The sequence below is a fragment of the Larimichthys crocea genome, chromosome XIII (genome assembly GCF_000972845.2).
Source record: "Larimichthys crocea isolate SSNF chromosome XIII, L_crocea_2.0, whole genome shotgun sequence".
Taxonomy (NCBI): domain Eukaryota; kingdom Metazoa; phylum Chordata; class Actinopteri; family Sciaenidae; genus Larimichthys; species Larimichthys crocea.
Genome location: NC_040023.1, coordinates 32,475,422 through 32,497,563, shown reverse-complemented (window position 1 = coordinate 32,497,563; position 22,142 = coordinate 32,475,422). Strand labels below are relative to the sequence as shown.

Below are 22,142 nucleotides of genomic sequence, written 5' to 3'. Positions count from 1 at the left end.
TAATAAACACACTGGAGCTTAATCAAATGGAGTTTAGGAGATAAAAACTATATGTAATATATAATATTTGATTTCTTTTTTTGTTATTAGTGACTATTTTAATAATCCATTATCATTTATAAAGCAAAAACATTTAGTGGTTGCAGCTTTTCAAGTAAGGATTTGCTTCTTGTCTGTGTTTTCTATGATTTTTGCTATTCCGTATTTAGGAATATTTTCTGGAGTGTTTGTCAGACAAAACAAGAAATTTGAAGACGTCACCCCTCTGCCCTCACTATGCATGTAGGTGTAATACAGCTGAGAGCAAAACACGCTTCTGAATTGAGGCCGAAGACGGCAGCTACAGTTTCTACCGGAAGCAATTGTGAGAACGGTGTTGACGGTGGCAGGAGTTTGACTTTGGTGTACTTCGACATTAAATCTGTGTCGTGACTGTCAGACTATAAACTGCTCCACACAAGAGGAAGAGGCTGTCAGACAGTGATGAGACATGAGTCAATTATACAAATATGTCTCTTACATAAACTCTGTGAGCTACAAGCTAAAGAGCTTGATGAGCGGGTGCCGTCCTTTGGAGGCTTTCCAGGCACGTTTACCTGGCAGGAGACCCCGGGGGCAAACCCAGAACTTGCTGGAGCAATTACCTATCCCATCTGGCCCTGGAATGCTTCGGGATCCCGCAGGAGACGCTGGAAAACATTGCTGCGAAGAGGGACGTCTGGAAAATGCTGTTTACCTCGCTGGCACCACGACTCGAGATAAGCGGAAGACACTGGATAGTTGGATGTAATTTAGATAATGATTCATGTGTTTTTACGGTGCATTTTCTTTTAATTGTATGTTAATTTAATCATTTATTTGCATGACAATTACATTAAATGCAGATTGTTTGAGGTTAGTAATTTACTACTTGGTCTTTTTATATATACCGTACACTGTACCCAAACTAAATGAACGCTAAGCATGTTTTTTGATATGGCAAGCCTACTGTGACATCACTGTGGACAAACATTATGAAGTCTTGAGTTTGGCATTGTGGATGTCACAATCTTGTTTTTTGGAGACAGCAGTGACCACGTTTGGGCGAGAGCGGTGGCAGGTGAGTGGGAGTTGGGTCACAGTTGGTTTCGACCATTTTCAGGCAGAAAAAAAGTCACAAACATTTTCTTATTACAGCTAAACAGTCACTTAAATATAAAAACATCTGAAGCGAGAAATAGACAAAGCAATATTTGGTCAGCTCTGTGTGTTGTGTTGGCAATTTCAAGGTAGCCAAGCCCTGAAGCATGTCGCCTATTTTATTGTAAATGAGACGAATGAACATCATGCTGTATGGAAGAAGACTTGAAACTAGCGATTGAGACCATAAACTCATTAAGAAACAGTTTACTGAGAGGTAATAAATCAATGGGGGAATCAGGGCACAAGACTTGTTTTGGAGATGCGCCCTGAAAGAATGCAGGTTTGGCTTCACGTCACAGCCCTGTAAGCTCTGTGCACTAATTATCTACTGTCAATACTTTCTGTAGACTGAACGATTAAATCATTAGTAAAAATAATCGACACAGAAATCGTTCATGCAGCCCTGAGGTACCGACAAATGGCCATACAAGTAGGCTAATCATAGGACACACACATTTAACACCTGCTGTACTGTAATTGCCACTTGCCACACAGCGGCAAAAATGAGCAGGGGTAACATCGGCCAGACCCGTTTGGACAAGACACTTAACCCGGGGACTGCTGCTTCCATAAAGACTAACCATGATCCTTCTGGGGCTCCAAGAAAACACACATATAAACAATATGGTCAAAACAAGAGGAGGTTATTAATGGGCAGGTGTTGCTCCTGTTCTGCTTCAGGCACTTCACCAGCAAACTGCGTCCCGCAAGGAGCCATAATCATCACCCGCTCCCAAGCAATCATTTACAGCTGCACCAGCTGCCCAATGTCCTCTGGTCAAACTGGATCCACAATCTGGTAATAGTCCCCCACACTATATCTCCGGTGATTTAAGTCTCTGCAGCAGCGACAGACCTTCAATCTGTCAGTTTTATCATTCGGATGAAACAGCAGACTCTTAGGAAAAGACTCTAATGGTGGAATCGGGGGTAGGGGGATCAGGTGGCTATAAATCTCACTCTCAGGGACCCTTCACAGAAATCACACAACTGAGCCATGTGATGGATAACTGCACCGGAGTAAAAGGTATTGATACGTCCGTCAGGAAACTGGGATGGTGTGCTCCATCTCATAAGAAAGATTGTGTTCTGTAAACGGTCCAAACCAAAGAGTCTGGGGGAAGGACTGCAGACGTCTGAACAAAATATAGCCAGCAGGTCAATAATGTCTTCACTGTCATGAGTGGAAGATATTAGGGAGAAAAAAAACTGAAGAAATTTGTGCATTTGGTGCTCATGTCTGACCGGGGCAACATCCTTCTTATTGCCCCCACAGAATAGGAACAAAAGAGGTATCACTGATCCTACTACAAGTCAGCGTAGCATCAAAATTATTTTTAAACTGGTGTTCTTAGGTAAAAAAGTTGCATAATGTTGCATTAAGTTAAGAAACCCATCTGCCAATCTGCTATAAGTGTTATACATTTATGCAGGATAATTTGGTAACTGGGCAGCACAGTGGTGCCTCCCAGCAGGACGTTTCTTGGTTCCATGTGTCTACGGCTTCCTACTACAGTTCAAGTGTGAATGCATGCTGGGATCGGCTCCAGCCCGCCCTCTAATGAGGATAAGCGATTACGGAAATGCTATATTAGCAAGATCAGAAAGTACGTTTGAACTGAGATGTGTTGAACTTGTTTTGCAGCTGTTAAAATAAAATAAAATCAAAAGTGAGTGAAATGTAGCATCCAATCCAATCCACTTTATTTATATAGCATGATTTTTAGCAAACACAAGGTTTCCACAGTGCTGCACAACAAGATGAGACACAATAAAAACATGAAGTAGACAATAGAAAGATAAAAAAACAAATAAAATAAATAAAAAGCACAATAGCGAACACTCGATCCCCTCTGAGCTTTAGGCACTGTCTCCAAGCCAAACCTGAGAGTTTGGCTTGGAGTATAAGGGTGCAGCAGCTCAGAGAGGTAAGGTGGGGCAAGGCCATTCAAGGCTTTAAAAGCAAATAAAAGAATTTTTAAATGAATCCAGCCAGTGGAGTGAAGCTAAAATAGGTGCAATATGCTCATAATCCAGCCGAGTGGTCACAAAGGCGTGAATTACTGTCTCAAACTGTTGTCTCTGAAGGTTTGATTTTTTAGTTTTTTGGATTTTAGCAATCACACAACTAACCCTGTGATACTACAATACATCACGTAACACAGTCAAAATGCTTCTTTTCTTCCCTTTTGTCACCATATATGACTGAACTCCTTGTGAACACCAAAGATTAATAAGGTGTCACGCAGTCCTTAATGACTTATTGTCAGACAGGAATTTGATTACTCTGTCATGATGATGGAGGATGACAGTCACCAAAACCACCCAATGAATGAGTTTCCTGTCAGTTTATATAACTTCATGTTTACTCCCCTCGATAAGTCAAACGCAGCAACTACAAGGCGACAATCTGAATTATTTCTGCATGCGGAAAGACGTAAAGAGAACTAAAACATGGCTGTTGTATCATGTCTCTGCTTTTTTACTGGTTTTGGCAATTATGTCCTTGTGTAACGTCACAAGATAAGAGCAAACTCCATGGATAATACACTCTTGCTTTGCACACACACACACACACACACACACACACACACACACACACGCTCCTATTACAAGATGTCATTATCGATGCCATATATAGAAATTTCCATGAACCAGTGAATAAAATAGAAGAACATTTTCAGGATGGCATTAATGGCACGCAAATGTGAAATAATGGATTCAACAATATATTCTGCTCCGGCAATGTATTCATATTTCACTCATCTAGCAGGGGTGGACAATTTTATGCTGCTCTCCCCTCATCTCGCTCGGCCTGCAAATCAATGTCCATTAAACTGACTTGAGTGTTCATATGTTACTGGATCCTCTCTCCATTAATGCTGTTTCTGCACAGATTTTAGCCTCTTTGATAGAGTGCTGTTCAAAACAGTACAACCTCAGTGTCTTGTGAGTGAACACTCCAGGAGGCTGCTACAGGCAGACGCTCATTACGGCGACATGCTGACCTCCAGCGACTTCACAATGCACCGATAATGAACTGGACCGTTTGGACCGCTGTGTGGTTGTCGTGGGCATTTTTTAAAAACCTTTATTTATCCAGCCAAGGTTTACAGACCAGTCAAACTTCTCTTCTGGCAAGGCCATGCTTCACACTCATAAAGTTTCACAGCTTCACACCTGGTTGCTGTCCATCGTAACCGCGGGCTGCTGAGCAGCTTCAGTGGAGCGACTACGGCTACCTCAAGGACACAACTGTGGTAGTTCCTGAAGCAGAGAAAAGCAATTCGCATTCAATTTGGCTCCAAATTTTAACCAGACGACCTTTCAGTCCTGATTATTCCTTCACTTTAATGCTTTCATACAAGCTTGGAAAGGCTGAAAAAAATCCTTTTAACACAAAAAGGTTATTGATATACATAAATAACTTTTAACACATTTTATGGACAACCACTTCTTTTTTTTCTTCTACTTTTGCTTCTTTTAATTCTATAGCTATCATTTATTTCTTTAAATAATACCCTCAAATATCATTTAACATAAAAATACAGGACTCTCCTGCACAACAGTCACATAGGTTTGTGTTATTCCCGCCAGTTTTAAGTCTATAAAGGTTCTCAGTCATGCAGATCATTGTTCTTTGAGTTAAACCTGTGGGTAAATGGACTTGTTTGTAGCTTGGCGTGTGAAGTACGGTCGCCCCCAGATTTAACTCTTCTATCAAAACACCAGATTTAATTATGTCAACTTTTAATTTCCGAGAATTTCGATATGGCGGACGGCTCAAAATACTACAACACCAATTAGCCACAGCCGGCGCTGAGGAGTTAGGAAGCCTGTCAGAGATCTGAATCAGAGCAGCGGAGCATTTCAGCAGGGTTTGTTGTTGCAGTCACACAATAGTTGTTCATCTAGAATAAACCCAGAACAACAAAAAAAAAGCAATTTGATGTAAGCGGCAGATTGTTTTCACAACAGCTCAACCTTAAGCTTTCATTCACTTTAAGCAGAGCAAGGGACAGAGTTTAGCTCAGCGGGGTTGAGTTAATTGATTTGTTTTTTATTTTATTTTACGTATTTATAGCTGGAAAAATGAAGCTGGAAACTGCTGAAATCAAAATAAGACTGTGTGCATTACATATTCAGCCACTTGTCAAAACAATGTTTTGTTTACCGTTAACCGCAGTGGAAACAACATCATCTCGGAAGCTATATAATACCAACATGCTTCAAAACTATCAGCCTGGTATACACTGTGAAAACAAGTGATATTGTTTTGTTTGGAAACCCCGTGATGTGAAATGTGGGCATTGTGGCAACACAATCATACACACACACACACACGCAAATGCAGTCATGCTTAGAGGCATCATTCAAACTGCAGGGCTCGTTGAGGATAAAGGAAGCAGCGGATCTCACTAGAATAGAGGGATAACAGACATCTATTAATCTTACCTCCTCTCCTGTCAGGTAGTACGCCGACAGCAAGCCGCCAACATAACGGATGTTCACCTCAAAGAGTGACGCCTCGCCGTTCTGTTGAACCAAGAGAGAGAGAGAGAGAGTTCAGATTGTCAAATGTCATATTCAGCCAAGTCAGCAGTTAAACAGCACAGTGGTGTTTATGGAAAATAATGATACTCTGTAGTCATAATAAACAGATTACTTAGGTTGTGTTGGTTTTTTTTTAGTGTTATTATATTTAATAACTGGGAAAAGATGGTAGATTAATTCCCATTTGATTCCACAGATGTTATTATAAAACCTTCTCGTGCACATTCTCGTGATTCAACATATCTGAGATGCCATGAGTAGCCTGACTTTGGGTCAACACGCAAGTAAAGGTAGTTAGCCTCCAGTTTTATAAATATCAACAAAAGTTGTTGTTTATGCAGAACTTTTTCTGTTCGTCCATTCGTTCATTATAGACCACAGGGGAAAACCCGGTGCACCAACGAACAGTTCTGAGATGTACCGTGTAGGAGGAGTATCTAAATGCATCGAACCTCTCTGACCTTCCTTATTTTCACAAGAACCAGAAGCAGTGTCTGTAAATAAATTCCACCTTTAATTACACAGAAAAAGCATCTATCTAATAAGAAACGCCTTTGCGATGTGATGTTATTGTTACATTTCAGTCGGTGGATTTTACACAAGGCTCCAAAAGGTGTTGATTGGAAAAAAGTGATTCAAAAAGAGCAACACCACATTAGTATCCTTTGGCTAAATTTGTAATGTGCGACTCAGAGGTGTGTAACGAGGCCTCTGTGGACAAACAGTATAGCAGTCCCCTAATTCAGTAACCATGGTGCATTTCGACTGGCAGCCAGCCAATCTGTGTTGTAATGAGTAGCAATGCCACACAACACCAAACACGTGAGTACTTTCACTGAGAGACAGCAACCTGAAATTTAAACTGATCAGACCTCTCTGCAGACTTTCACTAATCAATTAAATTACCGTCTTTTCTTATTCTACAGCCATTGTCATACGATGAATGCTTGCATTGTTCAAAGAACACGGTTAGCAATTTCCCAATTATCAACAAACGACAGGACCAAAACAAACAATGTGTTTTTTGTCTCTCAATACTTTCAGACTAACAAAGCCCGTCCGTGACTCTCATTTGTTTGTACTACAGATGTACATATAAAAGCGTTTCTCGATGTGGATAATACTCATCAGTAAGATTGGGTTTGTTGACAATAATAATAAAAAGAATGGTGACACATTTATCCATCTCATTATTAAAGTTTCACTTTTTGTACATCTTCTCTGTCTTTGTGACACTTGGTGAAGTTTCTGTGAGGAGTTTTCGCTGATAACCTTCATGGCCAATAAAGGTCAGACTCCTCATTATAGGAAGATTTAGGAGAAATAACCGAGCTTCAAAGTTGGAGACCCGCTGGTCATGCTATGCGCAGGGCAGCAGCTGAAACGTGTTACATTTCTTTCACCCTCTGACAGACTCTGAACAACCTTGTGAGTGTGTGCGAGGAGCTCTGACCTTTCAGCTGAAATAATTATAACTTGGTATTCTTTGCAATCATGTTCTTACATATTACAGTTGTATATTCATGTTGTCTTTTTATAAACCAGAGCTCGGAGACAAAGACAACATTGGGGTAAAAATATCACCCGATTCATATTACAGCTGAAACAAACAAGCCTCATCAGACTTTTTACTTTGCAGTGCGTTGGCTTTATTCACACTCGAAAGCAATTCTGTAATGGATCCCCATGACAACAGCAGATGTTGTTGCTAGGAGATGATGTGACGGCACTGTAAAACCTCCACTGATTGACTGATTGATTAAGCTTATTATCCCTCATTAGAAAATTGTGGTGTATTCATACTCCTGTGACAGTATAATACATGAATGATAACAAGCCAATAAAGAAGTGCGAGTTCAGCATCAAAACAACAATATCAATATTCACACCATCCTCTCTGCCAGGTATAAGTTCAGAGGGATGGCCAGATATATAATCCTTATAAACAAAGTAGGTGCTCACTCATAATTGATCTCATTTCACACACATCAGCTCTGTTATTTTGAGTCCAGCATCTTTCTTGAGGGCATTCGGTGACATGTTGACACTTGATGGACATATGTTAATTGGTGAACTTCTATGCATGAGGCAGTCTCTCTAACCACTGAGCTCCCATGCTCCCTTTTGTCTCTTTGCACGCCTGTTTTGTACAGGCCAGTCTCAAAAAGTCAGGTCAGAAAGTCAAAGCCACGTAATCATGTCCCCCAGTGTTTTGTTTCCTCTTTTGTCTCTTACAGCTGAAGGGCAATATCGATTAATGGAGAGTAAGTTTACTGGCTCAAGTAGAATTTTATTAAAACCTTTTTTTTGAAATGTCATCTGTTGTTTTTCTTTCTGTCATTTAGAAAATTGAATTGAATATCTCTCTGTATTGGATTACAGCAAAATCCCTCGTCATTAATACAGAGTGAGTATTTGACAGATGTACCCCCCCCCTGCTGTGTGTTTAGCAGAGGGCAGTGCTTCGCCCTCCACTCAAACCTGTAGGTGACGTCATGGATACCAACATCCATACGCCTATTGTCTATGGGCACAACAGAGCAGAGAGAGAGACAGGTGAAGTGAGGCTAACTCAAGGTGACAGCAACTCCTCAGTTACTGTAAGTGCAATAATATAAAACATCCGGAGTATATGGATGATTCACATGAACACTGCCTATTTATAACAACTCAAACTGTCCTCGTGTTTCGTGGAAAGAGCAGCAAGTATATAATGACTTCTGAAAATAAATATAAAGAACAAAAAACTACTAGTGGTTGATGATTTTTAATGACGACAGACTTTTCCCGTAGAATCGGTCACTTTCTTTTCAGTAGAGATACAAATAATTATCTAGTCCTACGGCAAAAACAAGCAGAAGATACCTGTATTTTTTCAGAGCTGTTTATCTACCTCAGATATAAAAAAATGTTTAGACTGTGCTTTTGGAAAATTAGCAGAAATATCACATATTTTCATGCTGCAGCTACGAAACCATCTGAGAAGAGGGATTTGTAATTTCTGTTTGCCAACATTAAATGTATTCGGTCTACTTCTTTTCTAAATGAAATATGATATAAGAGGTAAAAGTGCATGTGTCTCAATATGTCATCATAATTACTGACTCTTATGCTAGCTGAAGGTTGAAGCAGACTGCTACTCATTGACTTAGAGACCCATTGAGAAGGAAATTGCTATCTCAAGTGTAGATGATAAGGAAACTGTAATTGGGTGCCAGAGAGGGCAATTAGCTCCACTCTGAGGAATAGCATAGAGATGGGGAGTCACTGGCATCTGTTCAGAGGTATCATTTATCCCCATATATATCTATATATCTTCTCTTTAAAATATTTATATACTTGATCTAATTCCATATTATTATACTCAACGTGAATCCATACTTGGCATCAATGATCATCAAACGTGTTTCAGTTTAGATGCTGTCAGCGTATTCTAAGACATTTTTTTCCACGTGTCGCTAACTTGGCAATAACACTAATCGATGCCTGCAGCACAGAGATGACCGTTTTACGCTTCAGGTTTTAAATAAACGAGATTAAACTAATACTTTAATTAGTGACAGAGCCAAAGAAGCCCATTACCCGTTTCTTCTCATCATATCTTCTCATGAAAGTGGATAAACAGATTTCCCAAAACCAAACTATTCCTTTAACATGCACTGCCATCTGTTATGTAACTCTATAAAGCAGGTAATAACAGCAGGGTTGTTGTACAGCCAAGGTGTTGGCTTCATCCCTGAGCGGGTGACATTTCTTAAGACGAAGCACCGATGCCTCTGGCAGGGTGGCAGAGCTGAGCTGTCTTGCCAACCCTGAAATGAGTGGCCCATTCAGTAATGGCACTACAATGGCAGTGATTACGAACGGAGTGTCTATTTATCACCTGTGATAGTCGCGCTCAGCAAGACAGAAGGTGCAGAGTGGGAGGACAAGCAATGCTGACAACGGTTTTGCCAGTTTGCTTCCCAAAACAGGCAAAATAAATGACTCAGCACACTTTAAATAAAACGTCCGTTCATCCTAATGCATTTTTTCAAGATCCAACAAAGTGCATTTCAATATAAAACAAGCCTGCAGGCACAATTCATATTAAAGAGTTTTGTTGATTTTTGTTTGTTTTTTCCAGGAACAACTATCTTATTGTTTTAGTGCAAAGAGGGGTTCAGATTTGCATCTCCGTTACATAAAAAAAACAAAAAAAAAAAAACGCTGGAGCTCCGACAAAGCACACAAAAACAACACAACTTAAACTCACACCAACATAAATCGATTCACATCATAGGGAAGATATCAAGACGGAAGATTAAAAACCATGTCACAGTCGTCTCAGAGGCTGCTATTTTTTTATATGAATAAATACAAATTCTGTATTCATTCCAAATGAAATAAAGAAGATGAAGCGGAAGAACTGCACGGCAGATTAGATCTAACTCTGACTAAGGCTGACTGTAGAGCCGGATTGATATTAATAGCTTTTTCCAAAGCTTTCCTTTAATTTGTTTTTATTCGTTGTCCAAAGTTTTGATTAAAACAACAAAAAAACTTTTCTAAGATATTAGATCTGCCGTTAATTGGAAAATCACATCAGACTCATGGATAAATGGAATATCATAACTTTATTTTCATAATTCCTATAAAGTCATGACAAAAAGGGGGAAAAACTAAAAGTTTTTTAACTCAGTTAGCTTAGCTGTTTTATTGCTTTTGTATCATCGGTTTCTGTTTTATCTTTCTAATGCTTGCGTCGTATGGTCTGGTTTGGAAAAGTGCTTTATAAATTAAGTTTACTCGCTTATTAAATTCATTAATTTGTTTGAGTTGAGCGTTTAATTAGGTAAAACAGGCATTTCTTCGTCTGTCCGAAAGCACAAAGTAAAAATCAAAGTATTATAATATTAAAAAGACTCAATGTACAGCGGATCAAAGACAATTATGAAAAATGTCAACACAAATCAGCTTCATTTAACGTGCTACTTCACGGCTATTCCTGCACATTAAGTCTGAATGTGACTGGTGGAGTCATCTCAGTTTAACACAGTTTGATAAAGTCTGAGACTTCATCTGTTTTTGTGTCGGTTTGATGTTTAATTCCCCTACAAACAGATGACAGATGAATCATAACTCAAAAAAGGGAAGCCACAGGGGATTCCTTAAACCACATCTATCCCAAACAAAGCCATTGTCAAAGTAATCCATTCCCACTATGACTTTAAATACTCTAAGTACAGAGTTCACTTTAACTGCTGTTCCTCAAGGCACGTTTAAAGCACGGTGCATCAAGATGAACTGCTCGCCTGCAAGCATGACAAAGAAATCAGGTAAAGCGAATAACACCTGTTTTTACCCTCTTTTTTTTTTCCTGGTCTCTCTTCAAGCTGAGTACCTAATTAGGAGACAACATGAGGTTGTCAGAGTAAAAACAGAAGCTCTCACTACCACCGCCACCAGCGAGATGAAACTCTGCCTCCAGTTTTTTCCTGTCTCACTCCATTTCCCAGCCTGCTGCAGGAGAAGATGAACGAAGAGACTTTCTGAGGGATGATTACTCAACAAGGAGAACAAGTTGGCGTTACACTGTTGCAGCTCGGAAGTACAAACAACCTCTTACTTAGACAAACATATTAGACATGAAGCTTCTCCAATGCCAAGGGAAAACAAGCTGAGAGCTCCTATAAATACATTTTCTGATTATATACCGCATCTCCCTCGCCGTCTCCTATAGTTTGAGTGCTTTCATACTGTATGTAACCTTTATTGTTCCATTAAACAAACCCCGGCACATTTCTAGTATTGTATATATTCACATAAATAATTAGGAAACCATGGTAACACATATCAACCAACAATAAATCAATCGATCAAAGTTTATTTGTATAACTTTTTCCATATAAAAGTTCTTCACACAATAAAACCCCCAAACCCACCACCCATCCCTAATTCTACCAGTACCAGAGATGCCAATCAAACTGTGAAGCCTACGATCTGTTGTATCAAAGGCTGCAATTAAATCAAGTAACACCAAGATACAATGTGTTTTCCTATCCATACTGTATCTGAGCTCATCTACAAACTTTTCAGAAGTGTTGTTTGAGTTTATAAAATCATTTAACTGATTTAAAAACAAGCTCCTCTAAGATTTGACTTTGAAAAATAGCAGGTTTGATACTGACCTGTCATTACTAAGAGGTTTAACCATAAACACACAGATTTCACAGTCAGAAGCAGTGTGGTCCGCTGTGCTTATATCATACTGTGTGTTTTGGCAGTTCACTCGGTCCATTAAAAAAAGTGTGTGACATTTAATGTCTTGGCATTCTGTGCAAAGAAATAAAGAAAAATAAATACTACTTCAATGATTTCCTGTAAGCCCCCCATGATCTCTGGTTGGTGAAGGATAAATAATGGAGCATATTTAGCTACAGTAGACCTCCTGAATTGTATAAAACACTCCAATGCAGCTAACATTACCAAAATATGGAAACCCTTGAATAGGCTTTATGAGGTGCTAAAGCCCAGTTACAGTAGGGTTTGTTGTTGTGATCATGTATCTCATCTATGCTGAGCTAGACAGTGTTACGTTTTAAATTATTATTATCTTTTTCTGTCTTTTGTCCATTTAATGGAAAACACATTTTAAACTCTGTGTGACACAGTAAAATCTTGTTATATTGCTCTACCGTATCTTTCGGTTTGACGTAATTTATAACACGCTCCAGATTTACAGTCCAATAATTCAAAGAAAGCTTCTAATCTATTATCGCTCTGTGAGGTCTGTGCGACAGAGGAGGACATAAATACACACATTAGAAGCATAAAAGTGACGCATGACCTGCTGTTAGTCACCTGCTTTTGATTTCCTCACGTGTCCCTGATGATGCATCACCAACTTTGTCCAATCGAAGTCTATCTGCATATGGAACTTCTTTGTTTAATCCTCTTGTGTGAACTGGACCAGTAATAAAAAATGTCATAAATCACAAAAAGAGTCTTAAACAACAAAGGTAACTGGATATTGCATTTAACAGTGATCCAGTCATTAACATATGCATGATACTAGAGGAAAAATTTGCATTTTAATCATTGTACATAATGTAATTGTTGTGCAGGAGGAGCCACGGCAGAAAAGAAAATTAATTAATGAGTGTAACGACTCATTGGGTACATCGCTGCCGTACCTTGTAGGTGTTCTGCTTCACGGTGCAACATTGCTGACAGTGTTTGATGCTGGTTTCTCCGTTCGTTGAGTGTTCAACAGACATGGCAAACACTGCCGTCAGACTCAGCCCAGATTTGCTTGGGACGTGAGCCTGATTGGCATGGGCCGCTGCACTGCGACGTGCCAAGGAAGCGACTACACTGTTGCCCAGTGGTGTGTCCTGCTCAGACGCTAATGTAATGATTTACTGAGCTAATAAAGATGCATCATTGTCAATGGGCAGATGACTCTCGGCATCGCCGTGATCCAGGTCTTCGACTGGCTCCCACATTTCAAAATTAGACTGATGTGACGAAAATAAATAAATAAATGACCCGATGAGCCAAGGATAAAAATTAAGCAGATGATTGCCTCTCCTACCAGAGCTGATGATTCATATTCACTGGCTGTGATTTAACTTAACATCACTAATTAACATGGAGAAATCATGAAAGGGACCAATTAGATCCTGCTACTCTAATCTCTGTCAGCCTAGCATGCTGCAGCCTCTGCTGAAGCCTCTCCAAGGTTGCTCGTCTACAAACAGCTACTTTCAAGGCAGAAAAGCAGTGGCTGCTTTTTCTTTCTTTTTTTTTCTTTTTTTTTTTTTTTATTATAAATTGTACTGTAATTATGGTCTTGGTCACCGTCCAAGCTGTGAGAGCAGTCTCCAACATTAGCGTTAATGACCACTAACCTCTAGAGCATGCTAAGTAGCCTTCCCTGATGGAAAGGGAGCTCTTAGCTTCATGCCAATAATAAAAACAACCTGTAACGTATGAGTGATAAGAACGTCATATTATTAAATGGAGATGGACCAGAGTTTAAATAAACTGGCCCGTGTGGTGGCATGTTACATAATTTTGTTTACGGATATCTGCATTTTCAAGATTGTTTTAAAACCTATACAACTTTTGTTAAAAGAGGCTATTATAAAGCTAATAAAGTTTTTTTTTTCAATAGATATCATCAATACAGCATATCAGCATGTTGTACAAGAATAAGAGAGTTCCCAGTTCCAATGTTGTTCTTTAAACAAATAATTAAACCAGTTGAACCAGTCTATGATTTTATAATCATTCCCAGTGTATCAAAACATGAGAAATTAAGTTGTGAGCTTTGTCTTGTGGATAGTTTACACCGTCATCAATAACTGCAACCAGAAGTATACATCATTGTTTATTTTTTCCTGCATGTTTCCACCTGGTTTCCACTGTAAATCGAAAATCTGAACTTACAGTCTCATGGAGGCTTGTAAGATTGTGTTGTGAGGGAGATCCTGACCCAATGTGGACATTGTGAGTTCAAGTGTTTTGCTCACTTCACATCTCATCGCAAAGCTTTCCCTGCTCTCACTGGCAGAGAAGGAGGCTGTTTTCCTGGGTACAGTTCGCCGAAGAGTCGGCAGTGAGGACTTTCCCCACACATAAACTGGCCGATTATTTTCTCATGTAGCTGTACTGTTATAAAGCAAATAAAGTTATTTACAAAAGTTTTGGTGCCAGTTGTTTTTTTTTTTCTTTCTGAAGTGTTGAATCTACAAAGCTACAAATGCCACATATTGAGTTTCAAAATGAAAGAGGAAGTTTGAAGATTGTCAGTTTCTTCCTGTTTTTGTGATAGAGCCGTTTGAATAGGACCAAACTCTCGTGCAAGTCTCAACACGATTCAAGAATTATACTGGGGTCTAGAGGGTTAACTGACAGACATTCGATGGTTAATGGTTATGAGACGTGATGCATCAAGTTCTTTTACTCTTGTTTCATTCCCATGATGCATCTTTACTGCTGGGCGTAGATGCTTCGGTGAATATTATTCCCATCTCAGACCAATAAACCCTTATTAAATGGCACAAGCAGAGAGGCATTAAGATAAACTCTCAGCTAACGGTTTGAATCTCATCAGGTATGATTTACAATTTATATCTTTGACAACACTTATCTTTTAAAATTCGTTAATTAATCAGCGGCAAATGTCTTCTTGAACATCATCAAATAGATACGTACACATGAAGTAGAAAATGTAATCCGCATCATAAACATCTCCACTAAAAAGCATTAAATTGCAAATTAACAGCCTGGTGAATAATTAATCAAATATGCCAGGGTGATAAATTACAGCTGAATTACAAACCAGCCCATCACCCCTCCGTCTATTCCACTCACATCCTCTGCATCCAACATGTCTATCTGCATCTATTTTCAGAGCTTGCCATCATCTTTTGATGATCTCTCGATACATCCGTATCCTCAAATATATATATGTATGTACATACACATATAAAATCAGGAGAGCATCATTCTGCGTACAGGTCTCTACTCTCTCCTGGGGGATGCAGCAGCTCCCCGCCGAGTCCTCTGTGATGATGTTGGAGTCTCGTGGGACTTTGCTACGCTCTCGCTCTGCCATTATTATTCAACCCGTTACAGTCCATCTTCCCGACTCCGTGTGTAACTGCCTGCCGCTGCCTCTCATCATAAACCTCCCACTGTATTTGGCCTTGCCACATTCTTCACTTTGTCTCAGCAGTACTGGAGGCTGCTTACTCCCAAACTGCCGTCATGAAAATAAAGAGACGCTTTGAGCTGCCCGATGTTTCACGCTGATATATTAAACGCTCACTTATGTAGATGAAGTCGTTAAATGAGCATAATTAAAGCATCAATTATGAACATTTCTGTTTTTGATGTACTTGTCTTTATATGACTTCAGTGGCATTAAAATCAGATGTGACTATTAATAGCTTATAGTGTGTCTTCTCTGTTATTTTCATGTTATATGTCTGAAATGTTGTTTTAATGAAAACTTGTGTTAATCTCAGTGAGGTTTTTCCTGGTTACGGTTGATTTTATTTACCATTAGTTTATTAATAATTTTGTCCAAAAATGTCAAAGTACTGAAACATAACTGTCATTTATTTATCAGAGGCAGAGGTGAGTCTTCAAATTGATTGTTTTCTCAGTGTACAGTGCAAAAATATTCCCTTTACGGAAATAAAACATAGACAAGCAGCAAATCCTCGCATGTGAAAAGACGGAAGCAGCAAATATCTGGCATCTCTGCTGCTAAATGACTTGATTATGAGCAATTTTCTGAGTTTTTTGTAATAAAGTGTCTACATACGTCACTAAAAACATCCACGCTACACCAAATTGGTATTTTTCAGTGGAAACTGGAAGTGGAAATCTCTCATGTTGTGTGAAATGTTGAACATGAATTGATTTTTTCCGCATTACAAGCCTGTGCAATAAACCAATAACATATCATCATGTTGGCATACGGCAAACATGTTCGCAAACATTTGACTTTTTTTAAACATTCCTCAGATATGGAGCAACATTAGCATTCATTCAGTGTCGCGTTTCTGGCCTCTCGAGTCCAATATTGACTCTCTTTTAGCTCTGCTTCCAGCTCCTGAGAGATATATCAGCTTCTTTAGCAGCTAAATGCTGCACTATTTTTTCCCGCAGCTGGTCTCTGATGGTCTTTCTGCTGTTAGACCAGAGTACAGCGGTTTTATCCGAGCTGTTTTTGGATAAAACGGCTCCCCGCTTTGGCTAGAAATGGTAAATGTAAACCAAAAGAGTAAAGTCACAGGCCACAAAACCAAAATAATGAGCTGAAAGTCACCAAAATGCTGCAGGGAACTGCACATTACAAACGCGACTACTTTCCTAATATGCACAAATTTTGATTATAGCAACGCGACTACTTTCCTAATATGCACAAATTTTGATTATAGCATCTTTTTACATTTTATACTCTTACACTACCAAGCTACTACTGTCCATGTATTATATTTTATCAGGACTAATAGAGCAACTCAACAGCTTTCAATAAAGGGTCAACACACAATATTCTGGTCATTTAAACCTTTACTGTACGCCTGAAGTAACTTCAGTAACTTTTTCTTTTTTATTGGTATTCGTAGCTCAGAAGCTCTCCAGCTAATTCTAGCTCCATCGTAGTAGGGAGTCTCATGTCAGCATTTGCCCGCTCTAAATGAGTCCACTGGGACAAAGTTCATGAATGATCGTCTCATAGTCGTAATGATGAACCACCCACGCAAAATGTCCTTTGCCCTCGATATCCTGAGACCCAGTGTCAGCTCAGCTTGACCTCAGCTCAGGGGCTCACATCGTCTTCACTGAGGCATCGCCCGGCACCGTAAATGACACTGTTTTTCCACTCTGACGCCCGCATCGCTGCGAGCAAGTCGGGTCTCGTTTAAGGCAGACAGGAGGTCACTGGAGGTCAAAAAAACAGCTCTGCAGAGGTAAACAACAACCATACTCCAGGTTTTCCCTTGTTATGAACTAATGTCAGCTCACATGTGAGCGTTAAAAAAACAGCTCATTAACACCTGATGAAAAAAAAAAGCTCATTTAAAGTGTTGATATGATAAATCAACACTGAATATCTTACGCCGCACCGAGTTTGAAAAGTATGAAGTATAAGTATATTAAAATAAAAATAAGCTAAAACTCTGAATGTTTTTGTTGCTCAAAATATTTTAGCATAACAAACCTACACATGCACTTTATATTCGCCCGAAGCGCATGCAAAGTTGAACTCACAGTCAACACTTTTTTTTTTGTTTGGCAACCATGCTAGAAATAGTAACCAATACAGTTCTCCCAGCTTCGTCGTAATTCTGAAAACACACTATATTGCTCAGTAAGGTGGTGGGATGCTGCTGGCAATCTCTGAGACGATTTGATGAAGTTCGTCTCCCAAAGTCTGCTCGCTCCCCCAAACTTTCACTCCTCTGTGAAAGTCGTCATCTTGCGTCTCTATCTGAACTCTTCCTGGCCTCTGGGGCAGAGCATCCTTTAGGAGGTTGAAGAGAACGGCAATAACAATAAGCAATATATCTGCACTCGTTCTACCAAAAAGTCAATTACATCTGGATTATAACAGACATAAATACACATGAGCTAGTTTCAATCTCCCTGCAAAGTTGATTTGACTGTAATGAAAGGGACACCTCAAGCGAATGCAGACATTTTGTTCTGTATGCAGACGTCTCAAGCAGACAGAAGTACACAGAGATTGAGGGATTGTTTCTGTTTTTTTTTTCCTGGTTGTTCTGGGATGTTGCAGGGATATATGTGCTTCTGACAATGTACAACTTCCCCCGCAGTTTCAAGAAAATACAACAGTATTCTGCTACTAAAACAGGCCCTACTGTGTTTTTCTTCACATTTCTGCACTGTCAAGCTGACAGCAAGTGGCCACTGCACCAAATGAGTGAAATAAAATAAAATAATAACTCAAAACAAACAAAACTGAGAGTCTATGGGGCTGCGAGCAGCTCTGTGAAACTGTACTCAAACACTGCGGTGCGTTGAGCTAAATGTTTGCATGGTAACACAATGACACAGTGCTGACATGATGCCGATTGCTGACCATGTACACCCATCATACAGATACATGCTCTGGGGATCATGAATGTCCGCATGAAATTTCAGAGCAATCTATCAAATAGTTGAGTCTGGACCAGAGTGGAGTTTGTGCCTGAATATCTCATCCTGGTTTCTGTCAGATTATGTCCTGATGTGAAGCGACACCAACTCTGCTGTCTCACCATTTAGTGACACTTTGCTTCCACATGTCAGCAATTGTAAATTGCTCCCGGGTAGAAAAATGCAGCATGTGTCATGACAAAAAGGAAAACACAGCTCCCTTTCTGCAGTTTCTCTCAATGACACCCACAAGACTTCGCAGCCACTTAAAGTCTCACCTGAGATGTGGAATTACAGGCCTGATTGTGCTAATTATCCAGTCACTTTGACGTCCTGGTTTGGCTCAGGAGATTTTCACTGTGGTGTATCTGATATTATTGCCAGTGCATGTTGCTAGTTACACTGAAGAGGCTTCATGGGAGCCATCAACAAATGCACAGGGGGACCCTTTCATCTATAAACAGCAACAATTGTGAAATAAATTAGATTTCATTGAGAAAGATGTGCACACTTCAGCTCCTGTGCAAGATTGCTCTGCACATTAACGCGCAGGATACGCTTAAGTAAACCTGCAATACTGTTAATGTCCCTCGAGGGTAATATCACATGTCAGACTAAGACATAAATAAGACACATGGCTGGATTTTGTCTACTGATTATGTAGCAAGAACAAAGCCTCTAAATCCCATGGTGCACCTGTGCTGTAGCCTATACGCTACGTGCCATCGAGTTGAAAAGACTTTAAACTTAAATTATAGATTTTTTTTTCATATATTCAGTGAGAGTGCCGCTTTAAAAGGTTATGCAACATCAGCAAAACAAGATCCGCGAAACCCATGAAGGCAGCGTCATTATTATAGACGGATCTCCTTAAACATCAAATTCAAGGACTTTTTCAAGGACTTTCGTGGCCCAGTTCCCTCACATTTAGACGCAGCACGGCATAGTTTGAGACGCAGATTAAGGTTAATTACTGTTCCAACGCTGGGATCTTTTATAATGAGAAACAGCAGGCTTTCCAGAAGCTCACAGACAACAATTAAGAAGAGGCTTGAATGTGTGAACACTTCTCAGTTCTGCTGTGTGACGCCGATGGAAAACTTAAGTTCAAAAACAAAAAAAAACGTGCACATAATATTTGAAATTCAGTGTCGATTAGATTCTAGAATTAAATGTTTGGTCTATAAAATGTATCAAAAAATGTCCATCATAATAACAGAAAGCCCATAATAGTTATTTTATTCCAACAGAAAACAGAAATCCAAAGATTATTTAGTTGAAGAAGACATTCAGTGAACTTTTGGCGTTGCTTGAAAGGATGATAATTCAGTAATCATTAAAATGGCTGCCAATTAATTTTCTGATGACTGACTAATGGATTATTTGACTAAAACTACTTCAGTGGCATAATCAAGTCCCAGGTGCCAATCTGTGCTCAGTGTTTCCAACAAAACAGACTTCTACAAGAACAAAATGTTTCAGTCTGCGCACTTAAACAGTGATTAACCAATGAGCCGAGCTGAACGGCTGCCTGTCAGGGTAGCTAGTAAATTACAGTTTGGTCTTGTGTCTATGAGAGAATGACCATAGGTTTGAGAGCGGCAGCCTATAATAGGAGTCGACAGTGTATATTTGTATCCCTGTTTTGTTATTTCCTGGTTTTCCCCCCGCAGGGAGTCATCTCAAAGGGTGATGACCTTTAACAACACAGGTAATGTGAGTTTCGTGTTCATCTTCAGTGAAAGTTTTCTACTGTATTATTACTTTAAACCCATTTGTTCCCTCTTCAAGACCAATAAAAGCAATATAACAGGAGAAGAACAGATACAGAGGTAGGAAATAACCCTCTAACCTATTAAAGTCTTCACAAAATCCACCATCAACGATAGGAGATACTTATACATTTGCATTTTAACTACAAGAGAACAAAAGAAAGTAGATTGAAGCTCTAAAGGACGGAAGGTTTTATCACACCATAAAGTTTGGACGCTGTGTAAAACATAAAATTTAAAATCATTTCAGACCTCAGGACACTTTTGCACAGTCAGTCTGTCCATCTCAGATGAGCTCAGGTTCAGATAAGTCAGCAGAGCTTCTGCTGCTGTTGATATTTGGCTTTCTTTTTGCATGGTAGAGTCTTAATTTGTAGATAGCGATAAACTGCGTTCACAGTTTTTATTAAGTGTAAGTGAACATTCATTGTTGGTTTTTGACCTTGCCCCTTGAGTCTGTTAATGAGATTATTTTTATTTTTATTGTACATTGAGAAATGTTGTTCTGTGTCTCTTTCATACCCGTCTTGATACGATCACCTATTAACCTGCTTACATTAAAGAAAAACAGTAAAGTTCATCTTTGAATAGCGTGTCTTTGTACTGTATTCAGCTGAATATAGGTCAAAGGGGATTTGCAAATCACTGCATTCTGTTTTATTTACGTTTTAAAAAGCATCCAGACTTCTTTTGGAATTGGGTTTGAGAGCAGAAAAGAAGGAACAAGAATATAATCCATTGTTGAAGTCCTCATTAATCATTCTTCTTTAATCTTCTTCCAATAAGAAAAGGTCTGATGAACTGCCAGAGGACAGAGGATCTGAAGAGAGTACTGACCTGACTGTTAATAAAAGTTCTTTATGATTATGAGGAATATACAGCACATTATGCGACTTAGAAAGAAATACCAGAGAGACATTTTAGCAGAGTCCCAGTCCGGCTTGAGAACCCCCATAACGCTAACTGGCTGAAACAATGCCAGCTACTTAATTCAAGTTTTATGCAACAGCAGCTTGGAGGAAAGATGGCAAAAGCTAGCATCGGCGGGAACATGCTGGAGCTCCTTTTGTCTTGATAATTGGCTCTGTCGCCGGAATGGGCCAGTCTGTGCGTTGAGCAGCTCTGCATCAGGAGCTTGTTGTTTGTTTTAAAGTTGTACGGTCAAGATGCATTTCATGGAATGGAATTTGTTTATTTGGCACAGAGCTTTAAAGTCTGCCGCGTCTGCCTTCGCTAAGCCCCTTAGTATGAAATCCAAACACAAGTGAAGAATTCAGAACTCGTGTTTTGTTCCCGCTGTGAGAAGAAATTCTGTGAAAAACTGATCACAACCAGCAGCTTCTCGCTCGGCAGACAGACTGAAACCTGCTGCTAATACTGGAACATCTGTACGACTCTAATGCTGTTCTTGTTCCACTGTTTACAAGTCACAGACCTGCTGTCATTCTGTGCTCGAGTTTTCGATGACAGACAGGTCTGAACAGGTGAATTTAACAGGCTGCTTTGCAAAGTGACTGCATCTGCTGACACCGTAATGTAATTAAGAACAAGGTGTGCATATGTCTGTCACTCTTTATTTTCCCTTATGCTACCTGTGCCTCTCTATACAAAAGACGTATAAAACAAGACACTTCTTTTGCCAAGAGCTGTTGCACGAACACGACAGATTACAAAATAACTGACTTTCTTTGGCCAGCTTTTTACTTTTCTTATTCATAAACTCTCTCTCTGTTTCTTTGAAGCAAACTGCATGAAGTACAGATGACTCAAGGGTACAACAGCAGGAATCATGAAATTAAAGATGAATGTAAAATAAAATCACCACTGAGGTTTGTGGTTGACTAGCTGTTGTTTGTATTCCTCATGTGCACCAAGTAAGTTGAGTCGAGTTGATTAATTGCAAATTTTTTTAGAAACAACAAACTTTTTGCACTTTGATCTTATCCAGTATGCGGTGAGAATATTCATGATGAT

General features: G+C 39.4%; 1 protein-coding gene across 2 annotated transcripts in view; it reads right to left on the bottom strand.

Annotated features, from left to right (window-relative positions):
* LOC104924713 (mannosyl-oligosaccharide 1,2-alpha-mannosidase IA) overlaps positions 1 to 22,142 on the bottom strand; it is a 187,542-nt gene that overhangs the window by 55,951 nt on the left and 109,449 nt on the right. For both annotated transcript variants that reach the window (XM_027287354.1, XM_027287355.1), the window contains exon 4: positions 5,638 to 5,718. In XM_027287354.1, coding sequence (XP_027143155.1) covers positions 5,638 to 5,718 — 81 coding nt within the window. The remainder of the gene's footprint in view (positions 1 to 5,637; positions 5,719 to 22,142) is intronic.